The 23,907-nt window shown below is 45.3% G+C and overlaps 1 protein-coding gene across 1 annotated transcript in view; it reads right to left on the bottom strand.

The window, feature by feature from the left end:
* WASHC4 (WASH complex subunit 4) overlaps positions 1–22,298 on the bottom strand; it is a 119,250-nt gene extending 96,952 nt beyond the window's left edge. Inside the window, 5 exon segments of the mRNA XM_040408075.1 lie at positions 5,337–5,382; positions 6,472–6,537; positions 15,502–15,555; positions 19,018–19,157; positions 22,186–22,298. Of these exon segments, the coding sequence (XP_040264009.1) occupies positions 5,337–5,382; positions 6,472–6,537; positions 15,502–15,555; positions 19,018–19,157; positions 22,186–22,252 (373 nt within the window). The 5' untranslated portion in view covers positions 22,253–22,298.
* Between the last annotated feature and the right edge of the window lie 1,609 nt (positions 22,299–23,907).

The following is a 23,907-nucleotide window of genomic DNA, read 5'->3' as shown; positions in this document are numbered from 1 at the left end:
AGTGTAACCATCAATCTTTTTTTATTTGTGTAATGTATAGGGGCAATGATGTTAACCATTTTTGTTATGCAGCGCTCCTCTGTCTTCTGTTACATAACAGTGGAGACTTGCTAACACTGACTGTGTTATGTAAACAGAAGACAGAGGAGCGTTGCTAAGGCTCAAAATGGGCCACTTTACAGCTATTTTTCTAATAGAAATGTATGATTTCAGTAATTAAAAGTATAATTACAAAAATTGTCAGCATCACTGCCTTTACACATTACAAAAATAAAATAAGAATGACAGTTACACTTTAACTTTTTCTTTTCCTTATTTATATGGGGATCGGGTAGGCCTAAACTGAAACATGCCGCACTCCAGAGACCCAAAATGCTGGCTGGACCTCCCTTGTCTGATTTATTACTAAGTGGGTTTTTAATTTCCCCTTACCCAATTGTCAGCACCTTTTAGCCTTATTTTTGTGTCCTGTACTAGAACCCGGCGACTACAGGCCCCATCATCTCCTACTGATTATTGGGCTGGCTGAGCAAGTCTGGTCCCATACTAAAGTAGTTTCCCATTTCTCTGCACATACAGCCAAAACACTCGGGCTCTCTCATCTAGTTAAGGTATAGGATATCTCTAGAACTGCACACTGTTAATCCAGTATCTAACTCTGGTGGCTTCCTTAAGACAGTTAGGGACTTGAAAAGATTCCTGTAGCTCACGAAGATGTTTTTAGATGTTTGAAGTTTCATCACCCTTTCCTTTCTCACTTCCCCCACTACCCATTTAGAGACATTTCCTCTTATCCTCTGATAGGAATAGCTCTCAGGGTTCGAATGGATTGGTATCATTCATATACACCCGCCTGCTGTCTGCTTAACTGATAAAAAGCCTAGAATTTCTGAGTCTAAATGGAGGAACCTGATTCCTACTCTCTCCCGAGAAGATTGGCAAACAGCACAACAATCTCAGTTAACCGCATCTCTAGACGCTGATAAGATCCAATATGTATTATCCACCGGTGTCCAACAGATCCCTGTGCACCTATTTCATATAAGTAGAAGTCTATCTACTGATTTCCAAAGATGTGCTGCTGTGTAAGCTGACTTTGACCATCCTATGTGGCTATGCCTTCATACTTAGTCCTTTTAGAAAGAGGTAATAAAACTGTTGACAGATGTCTTGGGAAGACAGGCTCCTCAAAATCCTGAGGTTTATCTTCTTGGTATTATACTGGAAGATACATGGTCTCATTATGAATGGAATTTCCTTCAAGGCACTATAATTATTGCTAGGAAAGCCATTGTCATGAGGTGGATGGTTCAGAGGCCTCCTTCCTTCTCTCTATGGAGGAGTGAATAATATACTTCCAATATGACAGTAGTTTATAAAAACTATGAGCACCCTGACAAATTTCAGTGGGTGTGGGGTCCTTGGTGTGCCTCGCCTCTGACCCTCTTTAACATACAGCGATTTAATGGCGAATGTTTTAATTCCTTAACGCATATGCTGCCTTTGTATCTGTATTGCCACAGTCTGTATATTTGGTGATTGCTGAGCCTACGAATTTCCATTAAGTAATGGATTTCTGAAACTCCATTTTCTATATTATGGTTATGTGTTTTTTTTAATAAGAGTTAATTATATGTTGCAGTTTCTGTTTTCAATAAACCGCCATACAGGACTGATTTATTTAACCACCTCAGCCCCCATAGCTTAAACACCCTGAAAGACCAGGCCACTTTTTACACTTCTGACCTACACTACTTTCACCGTTTATTGCTCGGTCATGCAACTTACCACCCAAATGAATTTTACCTCCTTTTCTTCTAACTAATAGAGCTTTCATTTGGTGGTATTTCATTGCTGCTATCATTTTTACTTTTTTGTTATTAATCGAAATTTAACAATTTTTTTGCAAAAAAATGTCATTTTTCACTTTCAGTTGTAAAATTTTGCAAAAAAAACGACATCCATATATAAATTTTGCTCTAAATTTATTGTTCTACATGTCTTTGATAAAAAAAAAATGTTTGGGTAAAAAAAAAATGGTTTGGGTAAAAGTTAGAGCGTTTACAATCTATGGTACAAAAATGTGAATTTCCGCTTTTTGAAGCAGCTCTGACTTTCTGAGCACCTGTCATGTTTCCTGAGGTTCTACAATGCCCAGACAGTACAAACACCCCACAAATGACCCCATTTCGGAAAGTAGACACCCTAAGGTATTCGCTGATGGGCATAGTGAGTTCATAGAACTTTTTATTTTTTGTCACAAGTTAGCGGAAAATGATGATTTTTTTAATTTTATTTTTTCTTACAAAGTCTCATATTCCACTAACTTGTGACAAAAAATAAAAACTTCCATGAACTCACTATGCCCATCAGCGAATACCTTGGGGTGTCTTCTTTCCAAAATGGGGTCACTTGTGGGGTAGTTATACTGCCCTGGCATTCTAGGGGCCCAAATGTGTGGTAAGGAGTTTGAAATCAAATTCTGTAAAAAATGGCCGGTGAAATCCAAAAGGTTCTCTTTGGAATGTGGGCCCCTTTGCCCACCTAGGCTGCAAAAAAGTGTCACACATCTGGTATCTCCGTATTCAGGAGAAGTTGGGGAATGTGTTTTGGGGTGTCATTTTACATATACCCATGCTGGGTGAGAGAAATATCTTGGTCAAATGCCAACTTTGTATAAAAAAAATGGGAAAAGTTGTCTTTTGCCAAGATATTTCTGTCACCCAGCATGGGTATATGTAAAATGACACCCCAAAACACATTCCCCAACTTCTCCTGAGTACGGAGATACCACATGTGTGACACTTTTTTGCAGCCTAGGTGGGCAAAGGGGCCCATATTCCAAAGAGCACCTTTCGGATTTCACCGGTCATTTTTTACACATTTTGATTTCAAACTTCTTACCACACATTTGGGCCCCTAGAATGCCAGGGCAGTATAACTACCCACAAGTGACCCCATTTTGGAAAGAAGACACCCCAAGGTATTTTGTGATGGGCATAGTGAGTTCATGGAAGTTTTATTTTTTGTCACAAGTTAGTGGAATATGAGACTTTCTGAGCACCTGTCATGTTTCCTGAGGTTCTACAATGCCCAGACAGTACAAACACCCCACAAATGACCCCATTTCGGAAAGTAGACACCCTAAGGTATTCGCTGATGGGCATAGTGAGTTCATAGAACTTTTTATTTTTTGTCACAAGTTAGCGGAAAATGATGTTTTTTCTTATTTTATTTTTTCTTACAAAGTCTCATATTCCACTAACTTGTGACAAAAAATAAAAACTTCCATGAACTCACTATGCCCATCAGCGAATACATTGGGGTGTCTTCTTTCCAAAATGGGGTCACTTGTGGGGTAGTTATACTGCCCTGGCATTTTCCAGGGGCCCTAATGTGTGGTAAGTAGGTAAATGACCTGTGAAATCCTAAAGGTGCTCTTTGGAATGTGGGCCCCTTTGCCCACCTAGGCTGCAAAAAAGTGTCACACATGTGGTATCGCCGTATTCAGGAGAAGTTGGGCAATGTGTTTTGGGGTGTCTTTTTACATATACTCATGCTGGGTGAGAGAAATATCTCGGCAAAAGACAACTTTTCCCATTTTTTTATACAAAGTTGGCATTTGACCAAGATATTTATCTCACCCAGCATGGGTATATGTAAATTGACACCCCAAAACACATTGCCCAACTTCTCCTGAGTACGGCGATACCACATGTGACACTTTTTTGCAGCCTAGATGCGCAAAGGGGCCCACATTCATTTTATGAGGGCATTTTTAGACATTTGGATCCCAGATCCTAGAATGCCAGGGCAGTATAAATACCCCACATGTGACCCCATTTTGGAAAGAAGACACCCCAAGGTATTCAATGAGGGGCATGGCAAGTTCATAGAAATTTTTTTTTTTTGGCACAAATTAGCAGAAATTGATATTTTTTATTTTTTTCTCACAAAGTCTCCCTTTCCGCTAACTTGGGACAAAAATTTCAATCTTTCATGGACTCAATATGCCCCTCACGGAATACCTTGGGGTGTCTTCTTTCCGAAATGGGGTCACATGTGGGGTATTTATACTGCCCTGGCATTCTAGGGGCCCTAAAGCGTGAGAAGAAGTCTGGAATATAAATGTCTAAAAAATTTTACGCATTTGGATTCCGTGAGGGGTATGGTGAGTTCATGTGAGATTTTATTTTTTGACACAAGTTAGTGGAATATGAGACTTTGTAAAAAAAAAATATATATATTTCCGCTAACTTGGGCCAAAAAAAATGTCTGAATGGAGCCTTACAGGGGGGTGATCAATGACATGGGGGTGATCAGAGAGTCTATATGGTGTGATCACCCCCCTGTCATTGATCACCCCCCTATAAGGCTCCATTCAGACGTCCGTATGCGTTTTGCGGATCCGATCCATCTATCAGTGGATCCGTAAAAATCATGCGGACGTCTGAATGGAGCTTTACAGGGGTGTGATCAATGACAGAGGGGTAATCAATGACAGGGGGTGATCAGGGAGTCTATATGGGGTGATCCCCACAGTTATTGATCACGCCCCTGTAAGGCTCCATTCAGACGTCCGGATGCGTTTTGCGGATTCGATCCATCTATCAGTGGATCCGTAAAAATCATGCGGACGTCTGAATGGAGCTTTACAGGGGGGTAATCAATGACAGGGGGGTGATCAGGGAGTCTATATGGGGTGATCAGGGGCTAATAAGGGGTTAATAAGTGACGGGGGGGGGGGTGTAGTGTAGTGTGGTGCTACATATTGCTGAGCTATCTGTGTCCTCTGGTGGTCGATCCAAACAAAAGGGACCACCAGAGGACCAGGTAGCAGGTATATTAGACGCTGTTATCAAAACAGCGTCTAATATACCTGTTAGGGGTTAAAAAAATCACATCTCCAGCCTGCCAGCGAACGATCGCCGCTGGCAGGCTCGAGATCCACTCGCTTACCTTCCGATCCTGTGAACGCGCGCGCCTGTGTGCGCGCGTTCACAGGAAATCTCGCGTCTCGCTAGAGGACGAGCCGGCGCGTCCAGGCGGAATCAATCAACCACCTCCAGGACGCGTCGCTGCGTACGGCGGTTCGGAGGTGGTTAAGGAGCGTCAGTATCCTACCCAAGCTGAAAAGGCCAGCGATTCTTCACAGAGATGGTGGCATGGTTCTCATTCATGGTTGGGGGCTTCAAGTGAACACATACGGGTGGCATATGCTAGAGATAGCTTATTCATGTTACGGTTATGCCACTACTTCAATGATTCTCAAGGACATCTACATTCTCCAAATACACCTGACATCCAGAAGAAGAGCTTTTTTAAGCATGGCTTACCTCCTTCCCCATAGAATAAAAGTCCATTATAGAATTTTGTTTCTGCCTGTTACAGAAGGAATAAAATATGAATAAAATGCTGACTTCTAAAAAAAAAGACCAACCTACAACATGACAATAATATCCTAAATTATGGATACTTAAGTGGATACTCCTATACAATCTTTGGCCATAAAAGTACCCAAGACTGACACAGTAGTGCTGACCACTGCTTCTGAAATGGTGAGCGGTGGGGCACAGCTGCAGAGGGAAATTTCTCTCTTGTTTAGTAATATAATTCATTTAATTATATAATGGACCTTAAGAAACAAATTAGAGTTTAATTTGCCAATATTACTTTTGGCAATGGTGGAGAGTCACCGGGCATTAATTTGATCTGGCTCATGTAGCCCTAGTAAAAACTGTTTCAGAAGCCCTTCTATAGAGGCAAATCTATTGCGCTACCTCAAACAATAAATGGTAAAATGCCTTCACTCCAGCGCCACCCCTCCAATCCTCCCGCCAGTGTAGCCAAGACATCAAGTTTTTGGCTGCAGTGATGATGTTCCATGTGTCCTCAGAGGTATGCAACACAAGACTGCTGAGGACACTAACTGGCTGCTGCGGTGACTTGCAGTATGAGGACATGCCACCCCTGCAGTCATGCAAACAAAGCATGGCCAGGACCATTGGCGCGGTGGTGCTGGAACAGTGAATTAACTTTATTTATTTTTTTTATATCTTTCCAAGACTTATCATTTACTTAACTCGGATCCCTTTAAATACATCTTTAGTGGATGAGACTTGGAACTTCCTATATAGTTATGCCATTATTTAGCAGTATGCCCCGAGTTCTTAAACAACCAATGCATTTCATGATACATTGTTATGTGTACAGTCTAAGAGTTTTAGTGCTGTCTGTGCAGTCACTGTCAGTGGACGACTGTCTGGCTGTTTCATTTTTAAAAACAAGCTTGGAGTTTATATAAGTTTATATGAGTTTATATGATTCCACAGCTTTCATTCACACCCCCGTGTCAGGAAGATCAAGTTACTGCAGCCTCAATGGAAGGAGAAAAAATGTTTTTTTTTGGCAGAACACAAAGCATTTTTGTCCAATGAAAACAGGATGCGTCATTGCAGAGAAATGACTTACCTCATACTTTAGTTTCTTAATTTCACAGCACAAAGCGGCGTACACAGTTATGACTTTATTTAAAACCTAAAGGGTAAACCACACAAACAAATGAGGGAAAAAATGAAATATATATATATATATATATATATATATATATATATATACACACACACACACAGTTGCAAGAAAAAGAATGTGAACCCTTTGGAATGATATGGATTTCTGCACAAATTGGTCATAAAATGTGATCTGATCTTCATCTAAGTCACAACAATAGACAATCACAGTCTGCTTAAACTAATAACACACAAAGAATTAAATGTTATCATGTTTTTATTGAACACGCCATGTAAACATTCACAGTGCAGGTGGAAAAAGTATGTGAACCCTATGATTTAATAACTGGTTGAACCTCCTTTGGCAGCAATAACTTCAACCAAGTTGAGATCTGTAGTTGCAGATCAGACGTGCACAACGGTCAGGAGTAATTCTTGATCATTCCTCTTTACAGAGCAGTTTCAGTTCAGCAATATTCTTGGGATGTCTGGTGTGAATCGCTTTCTTGAGGTCATGCCACAGCATATCAATCGGGTTGAGGTCAGGACTCTGACTGGGCCACTCCAGAAGGCGTATTTTCTTCTGTTTAAGCCATTCTGTTGCTGATTTACTTCTATGCTTTGGGTCGTTGTCCTGTTGCAACACCCATCTTCTGTTGAGCTTCAGCTGGTGGACAGATGACCTTAAAGGATAACTGTCACATTTAAAAAAAAAAAATCAATATTGGATTTTGGTGATTAATATTACCTTGTTTGCCATGTTTTAAGTTTTGGCTCTTTAGTAAATAACTTCTAAAAACCACATTTCTGTCCCTATTATATGTTATTCTTACCTAAAATTAAAATCAGGTTGCTATGACTCATCCGTCTTCCAATTGTGCTCATTCGTCTTCCAATTGGCACTGTTTGGGGGAAGGGGGGGGGGATCTGTGGATGGCACTGTTTAGAGGAGGTGGGGATCTGTGGATGGCACTGTTTAGAGGAGGGGGATCTGTGAATGGCACTGTTTAGAGGAGGGGGGGGATCTGTGGATGGCACTGTTTAGAGGAGGGGGGGATCTGTGGATGGCACTGTTTAGGGGGGGAATCTGTGGATGGCACTGTTTAGGGGAGGGGGGGGGATCTGTGGATGGCACTGTTTAGGGGAGGGGGGGATCTGTGGATGGCACTGTTTAGAGGAGGGGGGGATCTGTGGATGGCACTGTTTAGAGGAGGGGGGGATCTGTGGATGGCACTGTTTAGAGGAGGGGGGGATCTGTGGATGGCACTGTTTAGAGGAGGGGGGGATCTGTGGATGGCAGTGTTTAGAGGAGGGGGGGGATCTGTGGATGGCACTGTTTAGAGGAGGGGGGATCTGTGGATGGCACTGTTTAGAGGAGGGGGGGATCTGTGGATGGCACTGTTTAGAGGAGGGGGGGATCTGTGGATGGCACTGTTTATGGGAGGGGGGGGGATCTGTGGATGGCACTGTTTAGGGGAGGGGGGGATCTGTGGATGGCACTGTTTAGGGGAGGGGGGGATCTGTGGATGGCACTGTTTAGGGGAGGGGGGGATCTGTGGATGGCACTGTTTAGGGGAGGGGGGGGGATCTGTGGATGACACGGTTTAGGGAAGGGGGATCTGTGGATGGCACTGTTTAGGGAAGGGGGATCTGTGGATGGCACTGTTTAGGGAAGGGGGATCTGTGGATGGCATTGTTTAGGGGGGGAATCTGTGGATGGCACTGTTTAGGGGGGGAATCTGTGGATGGCACTGTTTAGGGGGGGGGGCGAGATCTGTGGAAAATCTGTTTTAATTTTTGGTCGCAATATTTTGACCCCTATAACTTTTTTTTAATTATGTGAACGGAGCTGTATGGGACTCTTTTTTTGCGGTGCAATCTGATCTTTTCACCATTCAGGGGTGTGTATGACTTTTTAATCACCTTTTATTTAATTTTTTATGAAGAAATTAAGTGTCCAAAAATGGAGAAACGTCATTTTTATGTTTACCTTATGGGGAATATTTTTTTATATTTTTATAGTACGGGTGTTTTCGAACATTGCGACACCCATGATGTTTTTTTGTTTGTTGTTTTTTTCATTTTTGCAAAATGGGGGGTGATTTGAACTGTATACTTTTTTTTTTCAACCAATAGCTTTGGAATATAAAAGAAAATCACATATTTCCTATGGAGCCTATTACAGGCTATGGCTCCATAGGAAATACTATGCAGCAGCCTGGGTTTCATTTATAGAGACCATTACCATTAGTTTTCTGTGTCCAAGCTAAATTGAGGCTCCACAATCCAGCCACTTCCTAAAGTGTATGTGATAGAAGGAGGAGGAGGGTGTGTTTAAGTGTGGAGAGCAATCATTGGTTGAGGTGCAGAAGCTAGTGCACGAGGAGCTCAATGCATTGTGGGTAGTGAGGGCAGGCGGGATTAGCCTCAGGGCTGTGGGCAGTGGCAGAATCTTAACAGAATAGTGAAATTGCAGTTTTATGCAGACTGGTTGCTAATAGCTGAATCTTCTGAAATATGGGGTAAGTAAGTATAATAGTTAGTGATTCTGGAATATCATGGTAATAGTAACTACATATATGAAAATTGGGTCCAAATGTGACAGTTATCCTTTAAGTTTTAGTTTAATCCTGCAACATGTCTTGATAAACTTGGGAATTCATTTTTCCTTCGATAATAGCAATCCGTCCAGGCCCTGACGCAGCAAAGCAGCCCCAAACCATGATGCCCCCACCACCATACTTCACAGTTTTGATGTTGGTGTGCTGTGCCTCTTTTTTTCCACACATAGTGTTGTGTGTTTCTTCCAAACAACTCAACTTTGGTTTCATCTGTCCACAGAATATTTTGCCAGACTTTAAACGTGCAGCAATGTTTTTTTTGGACAGCAGTGGCTTCCTCTGTGATATCCTCCCATGAAATCCATTCTTGTTTAGTGTTTTACGTATCCTAGATTCGCTAACAGGGATGTTAGCATATGTCAGATACTTTTGTAAGTCTTTAGCTGACACTCTAGGATTCTTCTTCACCTCATTGAGCAGTCTGAGCTGTGCTCTTGCAGTCTTTACAGGACGGCCACTCCTAGGGAGAGTAGCAGCAGTGCTGAACTTTCTCCATTTATAGACAATTTGTCTTACCGTGGACTGATGAACTTCAAGGCTTTTGGAGATACTTTTATAACCCTTTCCAGCTTTATGCAAGTCAACCATTCTTAATCGTCGGTCTTCTGAGAGCTCTATTGTGCGAGGCATCATTCACATCAGGCAATGCTTCTTGTGAAAAGCAAACCCAGAACTGGTGTGTGTTTTTTATAGGGCAGGGCAGCTGTAACTAACACCTCCAATCTCATCTCATTGATTGGACTCCAGCTGGCTGACACCTCACTCCAATTAGCACTTGGAGATGTCATTAGTCTAGGGCAGTGGTGGGCAACCTTTTTTTTCAACTGAGCCAAATATCGCCAAAACCACGATTGAAATTTCTTTGGAGAGCCACATTTTTAAAACCTAAAATATTGCGTCAACAGTACCAGTGAGGACTATTAGGGCTCATGCACACGACCGTGTGCCCGCCGTTGCCATATTGCAGGTCGCATACGGCGGGTCCGCAATACACGGGCACTGGCCGTGTGCAGCCCGCATCAAGGACCCATTCACTTCAATGGGTCCAGGATCCGGAATATGAGTGCTACAGAGTGCTTCAGTGGTGCTTCTGGCTGTGCCTCCGCAGCGCAAAAAAGTAGCGCATGCACTACTTTTTCGCGGTGCGGAGGCACAGCCAGAAGCACCACGGAAGCACACTGTAGCACTCATATCCCCGATCCTGGTCCCATTGAAGTGAATGGGTCCATGATGCGGGCTGCACACGGCCGTGTGCAGCCTGCATCATAGACCCATTCACTTCAGCATGCGCTACTTTTTTGCGGTGCGGGCAGTCGGATGCGGATCGCGAACCCCATTCAAGTGAATGGGTCCGCGATCCTCATGCAGCTGCCCCATGGTCTGTGTCCGTGCATTGCGGACGGACCGCTATTTGCGGTCCAGAGCACAGGCACGGCGCCCTTACATTCGTGGGCATGAGCCCAGAGTGTGTTTTTACATACTTTTATATGTACTTTCTTTTATTTGGATCTTGATTATTATTTCATTTTAGCTTTATCATTTTTTACTTTTATTAAACTTGTCTGCAGATGTGGATGTAATGTGGATGACGCACCTATGGGGGATATCTGTGGATGACGCACCTATGGGGGATATCTGTGGATGACGCACCTATGGGGGATATCTGTGGATGACGCACCTATGGGGGATATCTGTGGATGACGCACCTATGGGGGATATCTGTGGATGACGCACCTATGGGGGATATCTGTGGATGACGCACCTATGGGGGATATCTGTGGATGACGCACCTATGGGGGATATCTGTGGATGACGCACCTATGGGGGATATCTGTGGATGACGCACCTATGGGGGATATCTGTGGATGACGCACCTATGGGGGATATCTGTGGATGACGCATATATAGCATAAGATGCTATATAAGTGCCCTCCACAGATATCCCCCATAAGTGCCCTCCACAGATATCCCCCATAAGTCCCCTCCAGTAAGTAAAGTAATGTATTAGTGGGGGGAAGGGAGGAGGCAGGGACACTTGCGGCGCGGCCGGTGCAGTGCCTGGCGCTGTGCACACACCGGGGGCAGCTCCTACCTTTCTGCTGCAGGACATTTCGCTCCTCCTGGACCTGAGCGGCGGCCTCTTCACCACTCCTCACATGGCCGGTGTTCTGCAGAAAGTCCGCCGCTGTGCGCAGCGTGACATCTCACCCTCCGTCATGCGCCTCCTGCCCCGCCTGCCTGCTTCATTCATAAAGTGGAAGGAGCAGACAGACGGGGCAGGAGGCGCATGACGGACATTTTGCAAGCTTGAGCGGCGCGCTATGGCTGTGCGGCCGCCCACCCGCCCGCACCAAAGAGCCACATTCAAGGATAAAAATAGCCGCATGTGGCTCACGAGCCGCGGCTTGCCGACCACTGGTCTAGGGGTTCACATACTTTTTCCACCTGCACTGTGAATGTTTACATGGTGTGTTCAATAAAAACATGGTAACATTTAATTCTTTGCGTGTTATTAGTTTAAGCAGACTGTGATTGTCTATTGTTGTAACTTAGATAAAGATCAGATCACATTTTATGACCAATTTGTGCAGAAATCCATACAACATATATTCACACACACACATACACTGGAATATAAAATGAAACTACAGTATATGTTATGATTGTTTTCATAAGTATACCAGAATACCCCTTTAAAACAAGTCAAAATGAGGCTCAGTCGTGTGTGTGGCCTCCACGTGCCTGTATGACCTCCCTACAACGCCTGTGCATGCTCCTGATGAGGTGGCGGACGGTCTCCTGAGGGATCTCCTCCCAGACCTGGACTAAAACATCTGCCAACTCCTGGACAGTCTGTGGTGCAACGTGACGTTGGTGGATAGAGCAAGACATGATGTCCCAGATATGCTCAATTGGATTCAGGTCTGGGGAAGGGGCGGGCCAGTCCATAGCATCAATGCCTTCGTCTTGCAGGAACTGCTGACACACTCCAGCCACATGAGGTCTAGCATTGTCTTGCATTAGGAGGAACCCAGGGCCAACCGCACCAGCATATGGTCTCACAAGGGGTCTGAGGATCTCATCTCGGTACCTAATGGCAGTCAGGCTACCTCTGGCGAGCACATGGAGGGCTGTGCGGCCCTCCAAAGAAATGCCACCCCACACCATTACTGACCCAATGCCAAACCGGTCATGCTGGAGGATGTTGCAGGCAGCAGAGTGTTCTCCACGGCGTCTCCAGACTCTGTCACGTCTGTCACGTGTGCTCAGTGTGAAACTGCTTTCATCTGTGAAGAGCACAGGGCGCCAGTGGCGAATTTGCCAATCATGGTGTTCTCTGGCAAATGCCAAACGTCCTGCACGGTGTTGGGCTGTAAGCACAACCCCCACCTGTGGACGTCAGGCCCTCATATCACCCTCATGGAGTCTGTTTCTGACCGTTTGAGCAGACACATGCACATTTGTGGCCTGCTGGAGGTCATTTTGCAGGGCTCTGGCAGTGCTCCTCCTGTTCCTCCTTGCACAAAGGCGGAGGTAGCGGTCCTGCTGCTGGGTTGTTGCCCTCCTACGGCCTCCTCCACGTCTCCTGATGTACTGGCCTGTCTCCTGGTAGCGCCTCCATGCTCTGGACACTACGCTGACAGACACAGCAAACCTTCTTTCCACAGCTCGCATTGATGTGCCATCCTGGATAAGCTGCACTACCTGAGCCACTTGTGTGGGTTGTAGACTCCGTCTCATGCTACCACTAGAGTGAAAGCACTGCCAGCATTCAAAAGTGACCAAAACATCAGCCAGGAAGCATAGGAACTGAGAAGTAATCTGTGGTCACCACCTGCAGAACCACTCCTTTATTGGGGGTGTCTTGCTAATTGCCTATAATTTCCACCTGTTGTCTATCCCATTTGCACAACAGCATGTGAAATTGATTGTCACTCAGTGTTGCTTCCTAAGTGGACAAATTGATTTCACAGAAGTGTGATTGACTTGGAGTTACATTGTGTTGTTTAAGTGTTCCCTTTATTTTTTTGAGCAGTGTACAAACAAGTCTTTTAGAGCAACAGGGGCGTCGCCGTTACACCTAGAGGCTCTGCTCTCTCTGCTACTGATGCGCTCTCTGTACTTTGACTGACAGGGCCAGGTGCGATGATGTTTTCACTGCCTGGTCCTGCCAATCAAAGTGCAGGGGGAGCAGCAGTTGCATAGAAGGAACAACCTCTGTGAGTAAAGGTGACGCCCCTGTTGCTCCTAGAAGCTCATTTGCATATATTAAAACTTAATTGTTTACAGCAATGCGGACACATATGAACATGGGACCAACACAGATGCCTTCAGCTGCCAAGTGCACATGTAATAGGTCAGTCAGCTTCATAGGTGCAAATCTGCTGATAGAAGCCCTTTAAATCGAGATGAAAGCTTTCCGTCATCCCAGAAAAACATTACCATATACTGTTTTCTCAGACCATAAAATCCAGATTTTAACAAGATAAAAATCTTGGCCAAAAGTCTCTGCATCTTATAGTCCTAAATGAGGAGGTGCAGCAGCTACTGTATAGTAGCTAGAGATGTTAGCCAGGTCTTGTTTTAAAGCTAAAAATCTAAGTTGGTAGAACTGACTCCAGTGGCTGCCGTTAATAGCTAACTGGTGTGGGTGCCAGTTGTGAGACTGATCTGATACTGATGATCTATACTAAGGGTAGGTCATCAATATCATTAGCCCACAAAATCTCTTTAAGGCCTCTTGCACACCTATGTATTTTGTGGTCCATTTTCCACGGCAGGAGGAATCCCAAAAGGAGCGAAAACGCTGTGATCACAATGCAGGCATAGGATGGCGGCGGCAGGAAGGGTTCTGGGGCAGGAGGGAACTTTTCCCATCCGTGGCCTCAGAAATAAGCTCCTCCAAACATTTCCCCAAAAGCCTACCACCCAGGAAGGGGAGAGATATGAGTAGAATCTGGGGTTAAAGACCGAACAAGCTGTTTGGCACATACCACACAGGCATTTGCCATCCATGACGCAGCAAAGGCGGGACGGATAGCGGAACCTGCTGCCACGAACGGACTCCTGAGCCGAGGAGGAGGGGTGTTCCTGCACGTGGAGAGCATCCCTAACTGCCCTGATAAGATCCTGCATGGCTGCAGACAGGGCTGTGCTCTGCTCCGATCCGGAATCAGAGTCAGAGGTGTCCCCCTAGGCGGCGGAAGGTGCGGCAGGGGAGGTTCGTCGCCAGCCTCAGACGTGTCCTGGGAGTGACCCGAGGATGCCGAGGAGGAGCGGGACATGGTTGTGACAACCAGACGTCATTTGCGGGACATGGTGTCTGAACGTGAGCGTGCCCCATCCGCGGAGAAGTCCCTGGGAGGGGCAGAGGCGTTGCAATTTGGGCAGGCAAGCGTTCCAGCGACTCAACCATGGATTGGGAGAGTCGGGCAAGGTTCCCTATGGCTTGGGACAGGGAAGAAGTCCATTCAGGAGGAACCGACACAGAAGGGGTGGTCAGGGCGACCAGAGAGGGTCTGGGGGCAAGGCACTGCGCACAAACAGGTTCAGGCTGACCGCATGGCAACTTTTTATATGGGCAAACGTATAATACGTGACGACCCCAAGGGGGGTTGGGGATGGGAGTCTTCTCTGGAAGAGGACATGAGGGCTAAGTGGGAGCCTGAAAAAGAAAAGCAGCCAGCCAGAGGCTGTCCTACCGGTGCCCAGGTACTGTGTCCCCAAAGAGGTGCTGCAGCAGCCACAGAAGAGTGCAGGAAGGCTACAGGAGAGATCTGGAGTGCGTCCCTCAGGAGTGCTGGCAAGATAGAGGCCCATTATTCTGGCCAATTATCAAGAACGGGTGTTCCTGTGAATGCCTGTTCCCGATAATTGGTCCAAAAATTGTTCAGCCCAAACATCATCTTCTGTGCATGTTATCAATATACCCCCAGAGTCACTGACCAAACACCAGTGACTGTGTGAAAGTAGCCTAATAGTGATTTAGAATTATTACTAGAGAGGAAAATCTAATATATTTCTGACAAATGGAAAATACATTTTTACTCTCGGACTGCCATCATAAACCATTGTTTTTAAAGGTGTTTTTCGGGTTTGTGCCATATCTTGTTAATATGCTGCTCTTTATGGCAGGAGGCAGTGCAGTGATCAGCGGGAGGGGTTGGGCTGCCTTGTGGGACCCATAAGGCACTGCGACTGGAAGTGACATCATAGAAGGAGAACGCAGCAATGTAAACAGCGGCAGGGACCAGAGGATGGAAAAAAGGTCAGGAAGCTATCAGGGGAACCTTAAAGCTACGAGGATAGGTGATTGATCATGTAATTTAGAAAGACTGTGAACCCGCATAATCCTTTGAATTAGTTATTACCTTATTTTCTGTTTTGATGAATTCCAGAAGAGAAGACTGTTCATAGGGCACAAGCTGAAAGAAGGAAGAAACTGTGTTAGCTTAAAGTTGGTAAAGTCAAAGAAGGACAAATTTTAAAAAAATATACAAATAATCTAACAAAATCAAACACACAATAAAACACTCTCCACAGTTCTGCCCAGAGTTCTTGTACACGTAAATCACCCTTAGATAAGAGAATCTCTTAAAGGGTCCAGGGTTTTTTAAGTGATGGCCATAAAAACAGAAAAATCGGCACCGCACACCTCTAAGTTTATGATTATATAGTGAGCTCAGAGCATACCGGGAGAGTCCTCAAAGTCCACATGACTGCATCCGCAAAACGCAGATCAGCGAAAACAGTGTTACACGAATGGGTCTGTGTATCGGATAGGGATACAAAATACTGTCGTGTGCATGGTGAGGCCTAAAGAAGCAATAACCAAGGTACTGGGTGGACTTATCTTCACCTCAGCTGGATCTGTTTCACTGCGATGATGGAAGACCGCGCTGGACATACACAGCGCTAGCATAATTGTAGCGGTGGAAGCGCGAGACTACAGCGCAGATCCCATTGAAGTTAACAGCTGATTTGTGGGGGTACAGGGTGTCAGATCCCCACCGAACAGCTACAGATGGCCTACACTGAGGATAAGCCATCCCTTAATAAGCTCTAGACAATCCCTGTATAAGTGAGCAGTCAAACGATCAGTGTCCTGTCACGTATCACCTCATGCCCCTGGCCTCAACCTTTCTGAAAAGCCTGTTGATAGAAAGGCTTTCCTAATTAATACCTACATTTATCAGTAGGCGATGGACACATGTACATTGAAAACTATACAAAAATAATGCAAAAAATAAAGAGAATAAAAAAAGTACTATGAAATCCTGATATCTACATAATAACCCTTTAGGTATTTATAAAGGACGAGATTAGCGATGACTGTGCACTTCTGACTGAATGTTCCACCTTATCTCCCGGGTTCATATTTCGAGGGGATATCCTCTGCAGCAGGTTAGGACTGCAGTAAGGCGCAGCGCCCCCTGGAGATTTTTCTTACTTACTCATAAGGTGGTATTGCAGCTGCGTTTGGTTGACAGCACTGCTGTGCAGAAATATCATTCCAATGATACGTCATAAAGCCAGGACTAGAAGATGAAGAACCTCAGACACAGACTACTGGAAGTTCATAGGACTTTGGTCTCCATTCACCACTATGCTACACAACTGTGCTAGTCATGCTAAAGTTACAGTCAACTAGAAGGTGCCCTCAGGCTTCTTCTTCTGGTGTAATAGTCTGCAGCAGGCACCTTCTACAACCTCAGCAAAAGTATGTAGGACGAGCCTAGCTTCTTTATGTCACATTGCTTTAAGTCCTTTGTTGGGGGAGTTCTTAGAAAATAATGTAATCAGATTTGCAAAAACCAGTTTTTCCAGCACAGTCATGTGTGTGGTTATGGAAGGAGAAATAGAGAACAGACTTAGTCTACTTTCACACTGGCGTTTTGGCTTTCAGTCTGCGAGATCCATTCAGGGCTCTAACAAGCGGTCCAAAACGGATCAGTTTTGCCCTAATACATTCTGAATAGAAAAAGATCCGCTCAGAATACATCAGTTTGTCTCCGATCAGTCTCCATTCTGCTTCTGAGGCGGACACCAGAACACTGCTTGCAGCGTTTTGGTGTCCGTCTGACGAAACTGAGCTAAACGGATCCGTTCTGACACACAATGTAAGTCAATGGGGACGGATCCGTTTTCACTGACACAATCTGGCACAATAGAAAACGGATCCGTCCCCCATTGAGTTTCAATAGTGTTCAAGACGGATCCGTCTTGGCTATGTTAAAGATAATACAAACGGATCCGTTCTGAACGGATGCATGCGGTTGTATTATCTGAACGGATCCGTCCATGACAGAGACGCACAAAACGCGAGTGTAAAAGAAGCCTAAGAAATGCACAGATGGCCTAATGGTAAAACTGTTGTGTTCATGCAACTCAACAGAGGACAATCCTACCCGTTCTTCATAGTTAGCCTATCCGCATCACATCTGACAGATGAGCACCATCTATCTCCAGAACTGGGAATCCCGACCTCCCATCCCACCTGCTGAGGCAACTAATGGCCCCCACATCCAGAGAATGGGGAGAAGGCCACCCATGTGTGACGCTCTCCATTACCTTCTGTGGTGGTCACGGAGACAGCATACTTGCTCAGCTAGAGAAGGGAATACAGTGCCGACACCTCCATTCATCACCTGAATGAATGTGGCAGCCAACAGTCGACTCAAGGCTTGAATGGAGTCAGGGGACCCTTGTTCTGGAGGGTACACAGAATATGCCACAAAGGTCTAAGGCTGCTTTCACACTAGCGTTAATATTTTCCAGTATTGAGATCAGTCATAGGGTCTCAATAACGGGGAAAAACGCTTCCGATTTGTCCCCACTCATTGTCAATGGGGACAAAACATAACTGAACAGAACAGAATGCTCCAAAATGCATTCCGTTCCATTCTCATATCGGAGAGCAAACCGCAGCATGCTACGGTTTGCTTTCCGTCCTGGGATGCAGAGCAAAACTGATCCGTCCCCCATTGACTTTCAGTGGCGTTAATGACGGATCCGTCTTGGCAATGTTAAATATAATACAACCGGATCCGTTCATAACGGATGCAGACGGTTGTATCATCAGTAACGGAAGAGTTTTTGCTGAACCCTGACAGATCCAGCAAAACCGCTAGTGTGAAAGTAGCCTAAGGTGGGATAACCCCTATAATTTACGCACACCGCTGCAGTACCATGTGCGGTGGCCCATAAGGAGCTGACATAACCCACATTTTGGTATAGCGCCTGTTTACAGACCTTGAGGGAGTTCCCTGCTTTTTTTAATTTGCAGCCTGGAATACCTGTGCAGAAATCTATAGTCACCTGCTCCCCATGCTCCTTTTCGGGCTCCCTGCACTGGTCTTCCCTTCCAGCTCCATCTGTCACCTTATAGCCAGATCATGTGCACCACGGCAGCCAATGACTGACTTCAGCGGTGACATGTTCCCAAGATGCACATTACTGCTGGGTCACATGGCGCTAGGGGACACATTACCACTGAGGCCAATCATTGGCTGCAGCAATGCACATGCCCCTGACAGACAGAGACCAGAAGACTAGTGAAGAGAGGCAGGCAGCTAGAACGCAGTGGTGAGAAGCAGGCAAGCACAGATTTCTCCACTGGTCAGACTGGGGTGCATGTTAAAAGACAATTGGGTAACCCATTTAGCCTACAATTAGACTGGATCACTCAGTAGAAAATCAGTGCTTTGTGAATTCCAGAACGGAACTTGATGTCAAACCGATCACCATAACATTTAGTTTACTCTAAATACTAATTTCCCTCATTAAGATGACATTTTAGTTATTTTCTACAAATATACTGTCTTAGTTAGATAACGGTATCCATCACACATAGGGGAGAAACACCATGAACTGATCAGTCACCAGACCTTTAGTGCTACCGGATCCAGGCTGAAGTCCCACACGTCCCCGATAGAATCATCCAGTGCGTTCTCTATTCTTCTAAGCTGTGATGTGTATTCCTCCAGGAACTTCCCGTAGTTTTTCAGTTGCACCTCTGCATGAATTTCTATCAATAAAAATGGTCACAGATGAGGCCCATTCAATGGAAAGGCAGACACAACTCCTATTATTCCCCCTGTCACCCGATCCTGAGAATACCTACTGACAATGGTGACAAGATGCTTCCTACTGAGGGAATACAGACTGGATAAGAGAGAACTGCAGGAAAAGGGATCACTGTTAGAGCGATGGCGATCTGACGGCTGGGACCCCCAATCACCATGAGAATGGAGGTCCGGTGTCTGCTTCCACAATCCCAGTTAGTATCACGTGACTGGCAACGGGCTCTTTTTCTGCAGTTGTGCGACATAATGTCAGAGGGAGACCCCACACCCAGCCAGACGATCACGTGATCCCAGGCAGGATTGGAGGATACGGTTCCCGGGATCGGCAGAGCAACGGACAAGTATGTAATGCTCAAACTGTGTTCTCTACATAAGTTAGCAGTACTGTTCGCATCCGTTGCTCTGTTACGTGGCCCCGCAAAAAAAATATAACATGTCCTATTCTTGTCCGTTTTGCGGAGAAGAATAGGCATTTCTACAATGGGCCGCCTGTTCCGTTCCGCAAATTGCAGAACACAATTCCGTGTTTTGGGGATCCGCAATTTGCGGACCGCAAAAAAACGGAACGGTCGTGTGCATGAGGCCTTAGGTACAGTTCCAGAGAACCCCTTTAAACACTGATGGCCCTCCGGGACACCTGCCAAACAGCAAAATAAAGGGCCGCTGCACCTGCCCCATTGTTTGCACAAGCACAGTGGTTCATCGGTACCAGCAACTTAAAGAGGGCATGAATGAATTTATATTCCACACTAAATTACACTTCTGGAGCATCTATTCTTATGACTCAATTATTCCTGTTAGAAGTTGCCAGTTGGGGGGTGTCCCAATCCAACAGGACGGTCTTCAATCAGTGCTGCCAGTGGTAGACTGCGCTCCCAACACCCAGCCGGCAAGTCATTCATAAACTTCTAACAGGATCAGGAGTTCATGAATCATGAACTTCTAGCTGGAATAACAGAGGAACAGCACAACACAGAGCCATAAGAAAAGAAGCTCCAGAATGGTCATACAATTATTTACTATGACAGACGTGTCAGGAGCATACATGGACAACAGCAAACAGATTCCACCCTAAAAAAGGCAGGAGAATACAGCGGTCATATGTGAAAAACATCGCCCTCATGAAAGTCACATGAGGAGGTCATTGAAAGAACACGTGACTCAATTGTCTTGTACCAAAACTGCTGATCTGAACGGTAAATTAGGATATGAGCAAGGAAATGGCTTGTCGGCACAGAGGACCGTTACGCTGGATGGAGAAATACTTCCTGCTGTCAGGTTCTGCAGAAAGTCTTCAGCCTAAGGATACATGCACACAAACGTGTCCGTTCCGTTTCTTTTGCGGATAGGATGCGGACCCATTCAACGGGTCCGCAAAAAATGCAGACAGCACGTCGTGTGCTGTCCGCAGCAGTATGTCCGTTCCACAGTATGTCTAGGCTGCGCGCAACCTCTAGGCTGCGCACAACCGCGCAACCGCTAGGCTGCACGCAACCACGCAACCGCTAGGCTGCGCACAACCGCTAGGCTGCGCATTATATGAAGAAGCACAGCGTATTATATGATCCGCTGTTAAAATAAACTGTTTCAAAAGGATCCTTGAATGCAGATATTAACGTACCCTTAAAGGGAAACGAGCAGTGTATAATGTGATGGAACAATGAATCCAGCCAGTAAAGGACACAATATGGATAATAAAAATACATTAGTGTCTTGTGTTAACTTTCTCTACATGATAAATGCCACTTAGGCTACATGCACATGACCGTATGTGTTTTGCGGTCGGAAAATTGCGGATCTGCAAAAAAAACGGATGACATCCGTATGCCATCAGGTTTTTTTTTGCGGATCCATTGTAACAATGCCTAAAACGGACAAGAATAGGACATGTTATATTTTTTTGCGGGGCTACGGAACGACATATGGACGCGGATAGCACACGGTGTGCTCTCTGCATTTTTTGCGGACCCATTGAAATGAATGGGTCTGCATCCTATCCGCAAAAAAAAACGGAACGGACATGGAACCAAAATACGTTCGTGTGCATGAGGCCTTACTGAAGTGACACAACCCTTGTGTCACTTCAGCAAATAGCATTTATCATGTAGATAAGTTAATACCAGGCACTTACTAATGTATTGTGATTGTCCATATTGCCTCCTTTACTGGCTTCATACGTTTTTCCATCACATTATACACTTCTCGTTTCCATGGTTACAGACCACCCTGCAATCCATCAGTGGTGCCCGTGCTTGCCTACGTGTGGTGCCAAGGTCCCACGCACCAGAGAGGTCGGCACTATAGTGTGAAAGAACAACCACCTCTGCTGGATAGCAGGGTGGTCTGTAACCATGGATACAATCAGTGTATAATGTGATGGAAAATTTAATCCAGCCAGCAAAGGAAGCAATATGGACAATCACAATACATTAGTAAGTGCCTTGTATTAACTTTCTCTACATGATAAATGCCATTTGCTGAAGAGAGCCAGCTCCTTTAAGGGAATCTCATGCAATGCTTCCTTTTAGGTGGCTGCACAGCACAAAGCGGTTCCTTTGAGGGGCTCGCGGAAATGCCCACCCTCTCCATTCAGCATGACTGCTATTCACAGGCTCAGAAACACCCACTCCCAGCCCGTTTCATGTGATTTCCATTCAATCGAAACCATGCAACTTTTTTGTTTTCTGTGCAGAAGTCAATGGAGGTATTGGGCAGAAGTATGCACGTCTATTCACTTTTGTAGTGAGTGACAGCTCTGGGGGATGGAAGAAATAAACTGCAGCTTTGCAATGCATTCAATGCTATTGACACAGAAGCCATCACCCAGCCCCATTATTACACAGGGCACACTGGCGGACCTGTGTGCTGTCACTAGCACCAGCAAATGACAAGGACCCGAGGAGGAGCAGTCAGAGCCCATGAACATAAGTGCCAGGCAGGGTACATGTCACCAGTGCCCCCCATACTTACTCTGAGAACCGTCATCAAAGCGATCAAACTCCCAGTCCGGGGAAACGGTTTCGGTAGTCGCCGCCATCACTGCACAGCAACCGAGGGGATGACCACTGACCCCGCCCGCCTCCTTCCCCGTGACATTCGCTGCACGTGACTTCCTGCCGCGTCACGCCCCCTAGCGGCGAAGGTGGGGGATGCGCACATAGCTGAGGTGGCGCCCTTGCTGCCATCTTTTTTTCTGGCAGACTGAGTATAGCCCCAAGCCCAAGTTTTGCACATCTGCCCTATACACATATGTTCACACGACCTATGACATATGGGTATGTTCACACGAAGGAGTTAGAATACATGGTGGGCAGTTTTTCAGCTTCCTTTTCATTTCAATGGGAGAATCAGCGCGGAATGGATTCTGTGCCAAGATGGAGCATGCTGCTTCTTTTTTCCAAGCGTGAAAAAAAAAAAGCAAGTTCTGCTTCTCATTGAAATGAATAGAGGATTTTGGTGCGAATTCTGCATGGGAAAAAAAAGCACCAAAAAAAAGTTTTGTCCACACGGTGAAGAAAATCCCCCGCACGGTGGGTTCTGAGAGGATTTTCTCCACAAGGCAAGGGGTTCGCAGGGTAACTGCGCCAACAATCGACCGGAATAACCAGTAAATCAAATTTTGGGATATTTATGAGAAAGAATTATGGCAACTGTGAAGGGGCTGATAAAAAAAATACAAAAAAACAACAATCCACAAAGATGTGGTTTACAGCTCCTAATCTGATGGGTTACTATGGACTACTCCTTTGCTTTTCCTTTTCCAGTACATCCTTTTTTGAATTGTCTGCCCCCCAGAAACTACTCCCAACATGCCCTGATAGCTGTAGGCTGTCCGAGCATGCTGGGAGTTGTGGTTTTGGAACAGTTAGAGGGCCGCAGGTTGAGCATGACTGGTCTAGACCAGGGATCAGCAACCTCTGGCACTCCAGCTGAAACTACAACTCCCAGAATCCTCTTTTCACTTCTATGGGAATTACAAGAACAGCTAAACATGCTGGGAGTTATAGTTTCACCGTAGCTGAGTGCCAGAGGTTGCTGATCTTTGATCTAGATAAATACTACAATGAAAATCGTCTTTTCCAGCTGTTCACTTTTCCTTCCCATTCCAAGGGGTGCACATGTTGATCTCCCAGTTGACCCCAAAACAAGAACAACAGTCACACTCCATTTATATTCAGCAGTCAGATTTGGGAAGTAAGGATGAACGAGTAGACAATAAAATACGCACTTTATTCCATATCCATTAAAATCCAGAGTACGTTAGTCTGTGAGTCCGCTTGCGTTTCTGGTGCGTCAAAGCAGTGCTGGACCAGAAATGTGTAAGGGGACTCACAGACTTCTCCGGTACTTTGGAATTGCATGAATATATAATAAAGTGATTTTTAGCTTCTACCCAAACTAGAGTAAGTGGTGTGTAGTGTAAATGACGCAGAGTTCGGTTATGTCATTTTTATCTTCATACTCAGTCCTCTCAATGCATTTTACGCTGGTTTATGGGATAACAGCGTCAGCATCACTTACACTATACACCTCTTACTCAGTAGATTCAGCTCCCCATTCACAAAGGGGTAATCCCACGAAAACTATTACTATGAAATGTGTTGTGATTTTTCATAAGTGTATAAAACATCTATCTAAATATCCTAGTTAGGCCTCATGCACATGACCATTCCGTTTTTTGCGGTCCACCTT

The sequence above is a fragment of the Bufo bufo genome, chromosome 1 (assembly GCF_905171765.1).
Source record: "Bufo bufo chromosome 1, aBufBuf1.1, whole genome shotgun sequence".
Lineage (NCBI taxonomy): Eukaryota > Metazoa > Chordata > Amphibia > Anura > Bufonidae > Bufo > Bufo bufo.
Note: the sequence above shows the minus strand (reverse complement) of the source record. Positions and strands in the feature narration are given on the sequence as shown.